The 8,246-nt window shown below is 51.0% G+C and overlaps 2 protein-coding genes across 2 annotated transcripts; both read left to right on the forward strand.

The window, feature by feature from the left end:
* The first annotated feature begins 1,673 nt into the window (after nt 1–1,673).
* Nucleotides 1,674–3,455, forward strand: crybb1 (crystallin, beta B1). Its single transcript, XM_076140592.1, has 5 exons — nt 1,674–1,796; nt 2,121–2,239; nt 2,390–2,522; nt 2,620–2,762; nt 3,278–3,455. Exons 1-5 carry the CDS (start codon nt 1,674–1,676, stop codon nt 3,453–3,455), a joined length of 696 nt encoding a protein of 231 aa, XP_075996707.1.
* A 568-nt stretch (nt 3,456–4,023) lies between these two features.
* Nucleotides 4,024–8,044, forward strand: acads (acyl-CoA dehydrogenase short chain). The gene is made up of 10 exons (XM_076140591.1): nt 4,024–4,106; nt 4,890–5,047; nt 5,126–5,275; nt 5,354–5,465; nt 5,660–5,811; nt 5,942–6,112; nt 6,687–6,824; nt 6,925–7,020; nt 7,110–7,166; nt 7,261–8,044. The coding sequence occupies exons 1-10, from the start codon at nt 4,079–4,081 to the stop codon at nt 7,411–7,413; spliced, it is 1,215 nt and encodes a 404-aa protein (XP_075996706.1). The 5' UTR covers nt 4,024–4,078; the 3' UTR covers nt 7,414–8,044.
* Nucleotides 8,045–8,246: the final 202 nt, after the last annotated feature.

The following is an 8,246-nucleotide window of genomic DNA, read 5'->3' on the forward strand; positions in this document are numbered from 1 at the left end:
ACAAGATCATAAACCCAAGCTAAGTTTGACTCGGCTGTACAGGAATCTGAGGGTCACGGGGTCAGGGTGTCCCAAAGACAGGGTCAGGGTCATCTTCCACTGTGCCACACCACACAGGGTTCAAAGGTCAAACTCCCAATTGCTCATTTTTCCTCCTGATACTTCAAACCAGTGGTGTGCTGATGTCCTGATGCTCTCCCCAGGGTCAGCCAGGGTCACTGGGAAGGTTCACCTGATGGGGGCGCTAGGGGGGAGGGGTTCAGGGGTCAAAGTAATCTATAGGCGCCCTGGCCTGGGCTGGACTCACGTGGGCTCAGACCCACGCTGATCACATGAATATTTGATCCAAAGATCCTGATTCCTCCTGCTTCCACAGTGGGAAGAGGAGAAGATGAAGCACGACACTCCAGACAAACAGCTGAGGGTCTGATGAGCTACAGGATCCAAACCAACATGGAGCCCCTGACTGAGGGTCACACACTGGGGTCATCAAAGTAAAGCTCCTAATGATCAGAGAGAGAAACTCATATTGATATTGTGTGTGTGTGTGTGTTTGAGAGAGAGTGTGAATTTGTATGTGTGTGTGTGTGTGTGTGTGCGGTGACACAAAGGATTAACTCTTTGTTCCCCTTTGCATTCCTTCTCTCTACATGAAACTGTAGCATATAGCCCAACCACAGCAACACAGGGAAAATGCCTTGCTCAGTGGTTTCCTTTCACAGTAAAACGCTTACAAGCAGGCCGGGGGGGCGGCAGCAGCGTTTCCAGGCTGTGCGATGACCTGCCGGCTTTGGCCCAGAGCGACTGTGATGACGAGAGGCTTTCTATTGTCCGGCTCGCCGCTCCGTTCGGCCTCTGCCAGAGTATAAAAGCTGGGGTGGCGTGTTGAAGCACCAGCACGAGCCAGCCTCCCTCACACGGCACTGCAAGCTAGACTCACGCAGGTAAGGACACGCAGACACTGACATGCACCTGAGCACACACTGTAGTACCGGGTCCTCAGCCAGGGCCCACTCCCTGCCCACCGCACCCTGGAGAAGCACCCCAGCCCGGGGGGAAGGCCCAGATAGAGCCCCGGGCCTCAGGGCCGGAATGAACCTCCCACATAAACAGCAGCATGTAGGAATGTCTGCTTTAGTCCAAAGCCCAAACACTAAGACCCGACACATACCAGGATGTTCTGAATCTGAACCCAGTCCAGGTCTGATCCCAATCCAGCCCCAGAAGTCTGAATCTGAACTCGACTAGAATGCTACCTTATCTTTTGGCTGGACTGTCAGATCTATGTGTCACCGTACACTAAACAGGAAGTTACCTTCAGACTGGGTTTTACCATGGCAACCACTAACCCTTACATTATAAAGTATGAGACATTACCTCTGAGCTAGAGAGCGAGCAGGTGAAAGCAGTGAAGTTCCTGTGTCCTGTGTGTGTGGCGGCCTGGGGGACCGGCTGTAGGTCCAGGTGCTGGGGCTGGGGACCACCTGAGCCATGAAGGCTTTTATGGGACAGACCTGAACCTGAATCGCCTCTGTTGTTCACACAGACGATGTCAACCAGAAATTTAGAACCCACTCAGAGCCTGTGTGTCAGAATCAGTCAGTCAGGTGAAGCAGTTTGAAACCCCATCACTTCCACTGACTCCTCCTCCGTCTCTCCTTCAGACCCTCACCATGTCTCAGACAGCCAAGTCCGCCTCCAGCCAGGGCACCGATGCCAAGGAGAAGGGAGCCCCCGCCCCCGCCGCCTCCAGCAAGGCCACCAAGACCGGCGAGCCCGGCGTGGGATCCTTCAGAGTGAGTAACCGCGACAACCACACAACAATGAAATGTTTGAGGACACAGATGCTTCTTTTCCACCAACATGGACCTGGTTCTGTCCTGATTCAGGAGGCTAATTCTGAACGGTTCTGGGCCAAAATGATTTGGTTCAGAACACGAAGTGACAGTGATGCAGGCCAGCGTGTGAGATAGAACCTGGGTCCCACCCGTACTGAATAGAAGTGGTTAAGCAAAGTGTCTGTAGGCTCCAGACACGGCTGGTTAATGTTAGGGGTTAAAGGTAGAGGACGAGTTTTAAAAACTGTAACTTCATCTCAACCCCATCTCACTCCTGCACAGATGATGCTGTTCGACCAGGAGAACTTCCAGGGCAGGATGATGGAGGTCCAGAATGAGTGTATGAACGTGTGTGACCGCGGCATGGACAGAGTGCGTAGTATCATCGTGGAGTGCGGCCCGTAAGTGGACACCGATTTGCTCCACTGCTGCGACACCAAAGCCCCGACACATACCTGATCGAGGAGTTGATGGTTTCTTCCTCTAATCCCTCTCTCCTCTCCTCTCCCCCTCTTGTGCCCCCCCTGTGCCTGGCGGCCCCCCCTCTCCAGCTTTGTTGCCTTTGAGCAGACTAACTTCCGTGGGGAGATGTTCATCCTGGAGAAGGGAGAGTATCCTCGCTGGGATACCTGGAGCAACTCCTACCGCAGTGACTGCATCATGTCCTTCAGGCCCATCCGCATGGTACAACTGGGACAACTGGGACAACTGGGACAAGGCCAGATAGAGTTTCAGGGATTGTGGGAGTAACTTTTTCCTGTGTCCTCTTTCCGCCCTGCAGGACAGCCTGGAGCACAAGATCTGCCTGTACGAGCTCTCCGACTTCAAGGGCAACAAGATGGAGATCCAGGAGGATGACGTGCCCACCCTCTGGGCCCATGGCTTCTGTGACAGAGTGGGCAGCGTGAAGGTGCCAGGAGGAGCGTGAGTACACACCCAACACCCAACACTCACACCAACATCCAGCAATAACACAGGGATCTCAGCAAAGTTTGGTCCGTTTCTAGATTTATATTCTGATTAAATTTCCCCGAAACACCACAGTATAATAAATACAACAAAGGTTACAGCTCTGTTATCATCTAAAGATAGACTTGTTCCAGAAGTGCAGGTGTGTAAATGTGGACTTTAAAGTGTCCACAGGGTTTCTGTTGTTTGGTCTCAGTGTGCACGGCAGTGTAGTGTGAGGTCCACAGGGAGGTCTGATGATGTAAATGTTTAAAATTATGCAATATAGATTCACCTGAGGTCGGGAGAGAAGGAAATAATGCAAAGTATTAAATGATTTTAGTAAGAGAGAGGTAACAGAGGGACTGATGTAACAAATAGGACCCAAACATTCCATGTGGTGCTAACAGCTGATTGGACCAGCTGCCATCAGTGTGTGATGTTAGTGGAGGCTTGTTTTGTTCCCGTTGTGACCCTGCTCTCTCTCTCAGGTGGGTGGGTTACCAGTACCCCGGATACAGAGGCTACCAGTACCTGTTCGAGTGCGGAGAGTACAGACACTACAACGACTTCTCTGCCTACCAGCCGCAGATCCAGTCCATGCGTCGCATCAGGGACATGCAGTTCCACCAGAGAGGCTGCTTCACCTTCACCAGCGCCAGCAAGTGAGCGCCCCCTGCTGACCTCGCGGTGCTGGTGCAGCCGGCCGCCCCGCTTTTTATTCTCCCTCCTCCCGCTCCCCTCAGCCTCCGCCACCTCCGCTCCACCCTGAAGAGACAACATGACAGCATTACACACAACAAACTTTACTGACTTTCTATGCTGCCAACAAATAAACGTGTAATCAAAATTCCCTGGCTGGATTACTTTATTCACCTCACTGATAAATGACTCTGTTATTATGTTTATCTGCGTCCTTTAGTTTGTTTGAGGGCGGAATTTAATTCTGACCCAATTTCTTTATGAAACCTGGAAGCAAATGCAGGCACGAACCCGAAACCCAGGGGAGCAGACGGGAATGGTGTTTAAACATAATAAAAACAACAACAACGACAATAATAATCTCAGGTCAGGTAAATCAAGATTATAGCATCATTTCAACACCATTCGTTTTTTCATTACATCTTAATTCATAAACGTTCACGATAAAGACGTCGCACCTTTGGCACCTTTGCCTCTGACCGCGGAGCTGCAAACATTCTGACCGCACGTAAACGCACCAGTGCAATTCAGGTCCCTCGGATAAATTTGTTCTGCTGTCAGTTTTGTAAGCAGGCGCAGAGCGAGCAGACATGGCGGCTATTTTCAAAGCAAGAAAAGGTTTGTTCGCTTTATAAAGTCATTTAATAAAGTCCGTCGTTAGGCTAAGCTTTGATCGCTTATATATGAGCGCTGTGTTTGTAGCAAGCAAGCTACATGTACACATGTACACAGAAACACTGAGTTAGCTTAGCATGCTAGGCTTCCGCGCTGTGTGATTCAGGTGAAGCGGGGATTTGTAGCTTCGAGTCAAAACTACAAAACATAAAATAAATCACTGATCAATATAATACAAATCACTGATCAGTCTGAGGAGAGGAACGCAGCTTAGATGTTGAATGGTTTCATGAACAACAGGAGGCTTCAGTTAGAGCGAAACGGAGACACACAGACACACACAGACACACACACGGCTAACATGGAGCATAAACAGTTATATTCTGGTTTTCATCAATAGTTTCTAATCATCTTTCCTCCAAACACTTTGACCCTTGTTGACCTCTGCTGAGTGACCGTGACCCCGCAGACTGTCCTCACGATGGAGCGGTGACCTCTCACCTAAATAACAGAGCTGCTGCATTCACGGACCCATGAGTTCAGTTGTTTTCCTAAATGTGTCTGTGGCATTTCTTCTTATTTATTGATTGTAAAGGCAGTTTATACATGCATGTTACTTTGGTCTGTGACACTGTTTAAACGTGTTTAATGTTTCTACAAAATGAGGTTTGATTTGATTCATGTGGAGGAAAACAAACACACAAATGAAATGACTCTCATAATAGTTTGAGTGTGAGCTGGTGTGGCTCATGTGTGAAGTCATGTTGTGATGTTTCCTCTCGTCAGCGCTGCGTTTGTGTGTCGGCTGTCGCAGCCTGGCTCAGTTAGCAGAGCTGCCAGAGATGCACCAGATGCTCCGGCAGACCTGCAGGGACTACGCTGACCGAGAGCTGAGCCCTATAGCAGGCAAGCTGGACAGAGAGCACGCCTACCCTGCCAGACAGGTACACACACACACACACACACACACACACACACACACAGCTCCTATGGGGGCTGTCTGTAACGCTTCCTGTCTCCAGATCGAGCAGCTGGGGGCGATGGGCGTGATGGCGGTGGAGGTGCCTGAGGAGCTGGGCGGAGCCGGCCTGGACTACCTGGCCTACAGTCTGGCCATGGAGGAGATCAGTCGAGGCTGTGCCAGCACCGGGGTGGTGGTGTCTGTGAACAACGTGAGGCTCTTTAGATCAGCAGGGGGAGGCCGTGTGGGCGTCGGCCTGTGTGTTCTGATCCGTGTGGTTCTGTTTTAGTCTCTGTACATCGGACCCATACTGAAGTTTGGAACAGAGGAGCAGAAGCAGCAGTGGATCACACCGTTCAGCACCGGGGAGAGGGTGGGCTGCTTTGCCCTTAGTGAGCCAGGTGAACACACACACACACACACACACACACACACACACACACACACACACACACACACAGATGCTGCCTGAAGGTCTTGAGATACTCCCACAGCACGTCAGCATGTCGTCTGCTCTGACAAGTGTGTGTGTGTGTGTGTGTGTGTGTGTGTGTGTGTGTGTGTGTGTGTGTGTGTGTGTGTGTGTGACCCTCAGGTAACGGCAGTGATGCAGGTGCAGCCTCCACAGTGGCCCGGCAGGAGGGGGAGGAGTGGGTTCTGAACGGGACCAAAGCCTGGATCACCAACAGCTGGGACGCCTCGGCCACCGTCGTGTTCGCCACCACAGACAAGAAGCTCAAGCACAAGGTGAGGAGGAGGAGGAGGAGGAGTAGGAGGAGGAGGAGGAGGAGGAGGAGGAGCCGCCGCAGCCGCCGCCCATGGCCTCCAGAGCAGCTGGGTCTGTGCTCTCTAACACGCGTGTGCTGCCTCTCTGCAGGGCATCAGTGCCTTCCTGGTCCCCATGCCTCACCCCGGTCTGTCCCTGGGGAAGAAGGAGGACAAGCTGGGGATCCGAGCTTCGTCCACCGCCAACATCATCCTGGAGGACTGCAGGGTGCCGCTCAACCACATGCTGGGCCCCCGCGGAGCCGGGTTCAAAATCGCCATGGTAACACTGAGCGTCGGACTTTACGAGTCAGTCAGTCAGTCAGGCCCAGTCAGGCTCAGTTCATCAGTCAGGCTCAATCAGGCTCAGTCAGTCAGGCTGAGTCAGAGATTAAAGGCAGACAGATCAAATAGATCCATGAATAATAAATAGGAGAGAGGAAGACAAAGTGTAAACAAATCAACATGAAAGCTTAGAAAGTCAGATGGAATCAAATCTAAACAATTCAATCAATAATAGTAAAGTCATTGATAATGTTTGAGATGATGAAGATGAGCAGTAAAGACTGTGATGACCTCTCCTCTGTCTCCTCTGTCTCCTCTGTCTCCCCTGTCTCCTCTGTCTCCTCTGTCTCCTCTGTCTCCTCTGTCTCCTCTGTCTCTTCTCTCTTGTGTGTCTCTGTGTGTCTTGTGTGTCTCTGTGTCTTGTGTGTCTCTGTGTGTCTCTGTGTGTCTCTGTGTGTCTTGTGTGTCTTGTGTGTCTTGTGTGTCTCTGTGTGTCTCTGTGTGTCTCTGTGTGTCTCTGTGTGTCTCTGTGTGTCTCTGTGTGTCTCTGTGTGTCTCTGTGTGTTGTGTAGCAAACTCTGGACAGCGGTCGTATTGGCATCGCCTCCCAGGCTCTTGGCATCGCTCAGGCGTCTCTGGACTGTGCTGCAGACTACGCACACAAGCGCACAGCGTTTGGAGCCTCTATAGGCAAACTGCAGGCTGTACAGGTGTGTGTGTGTCTGTGTGTGTGTGTACCTGCGTGTACCTGTGTGTGTGTGTGTGTGTGTGTTCAGCTTGATCTTTGTGTCTTTGTGTGTCTTTGTGTAGTTCAAACTGGCTGACATGTCTGTAGCAGTAGAGAGTGCAAGACTCCTCACCTGGAAGGCGGCCATGCTGAAAGACGCCAAGAAGCCTTTTACCAAGGTGAGGACACAACTGTCTGTCTGTCTGTCTGTCTGTCTGTCTCTCTCTCTGTGTCTCTCTCATGTCTTCCTCTCCTTCCTGTCTAACAGGAAGCAGCCATGGCTAAACTGGCTGCGTCTGAAGCGGCCACGTTCTGCTCTCACCAGGTAAGCGTCTGTTTCCTGTTTCATCACGGCTGGCGCCCTCTGCCGGCGATGCTGAGTGAACTCTGACCTGTGTGTGTGTGTGTGTGTGTGCCAGGCCATCCAGGTGCTGGGGGGGATGGGCTACGTGACGGACATGCCTGCAGAGCGACATTACCGCGACGCTCGCATCACAGAGATCTACGAGGGAACCAGCGAGATCCAGAGACTGGTGATCGCAGGCCAGGTGCTGAAGGAGTACCAGGCCTGAGCGGAGCCACAGGACACGGTGACCTCTGTGACCTCTGTGACCTTTCACATGCTCCTAAGCTCAGCGTACAGATGAAGAGGACGCTGGGATCACGTGACCTCTCACGCTGCACAATAACACACGTGGGACTCAGCCAATCACACAGCTCACAGCCAATCAGCTGATTCTTTAACCCTTTGCGTTCCTGGCTGCCATGTTTACCTCAACATGTTTAATTTAGACTGAAACAACATTATGAGACAACACTACCATTTTTATTCTTTTTACCACGAAACGTCTCTGAATCCCTGCTGTGAGGAGTAACCATGGAAACACCAGTGACCTCAGGAGGTCAAAGGTCATCAAAGGGTTCAGACCTCTTCAGTTTGTGGAGGAGGAGCTCAGAGCTTTGACAGGTTGAGCCGTGACCAGCAGGGGGCGACGCTGCTCACTGGAGCCACCTGAGGAAGGATCACACACACACACACACACATGCCTCCTGTTCAACCACCTGTGATTGATTGATTGATTGGACAGAGACAGACTTTGGATTGACCTTCTTGTCTTCTTCTGCCTTAATAACTTACATATGTACATATTTTATTGTAATTTATTGCGAGCAAATGGCAATAAAATCAGACTGAGAGTTAAAGTTGAGTCTTATTTTGAATTAACAGCACTGTTGTCACGGAAACGTCTGGAAAAATCATGGAGGAAAAAATGAGTTATGATGATGAACACGCTGCAGTCTGAGGAGGCCTGGTCACCATAGCAACAGCTTCAGACACTGACACAAACCTGTGTGTGGTTAAGAGAGGACGATGATGATGAAGATGATGATGATGATGATGATA

Source organism: Genypterus blacodes, unplaced genomic scaffold (genome assembly GCF_046128005.1).
Source record: "Genypterus blacodes isolate CSIRO-AG114 ecotype Tasmania unplaced genomic scaffold, CSIRO-AGI_Gbla_v1 ptg000699l_1, whole genome shotgun sequence".
Classification (NCBI taxonomy): Eukaryota; Metazoa; Chordata; class Actinopteri; order Ophidiiformes; family Ophidiidae; genus Genypterus; species Genypterus blacodes.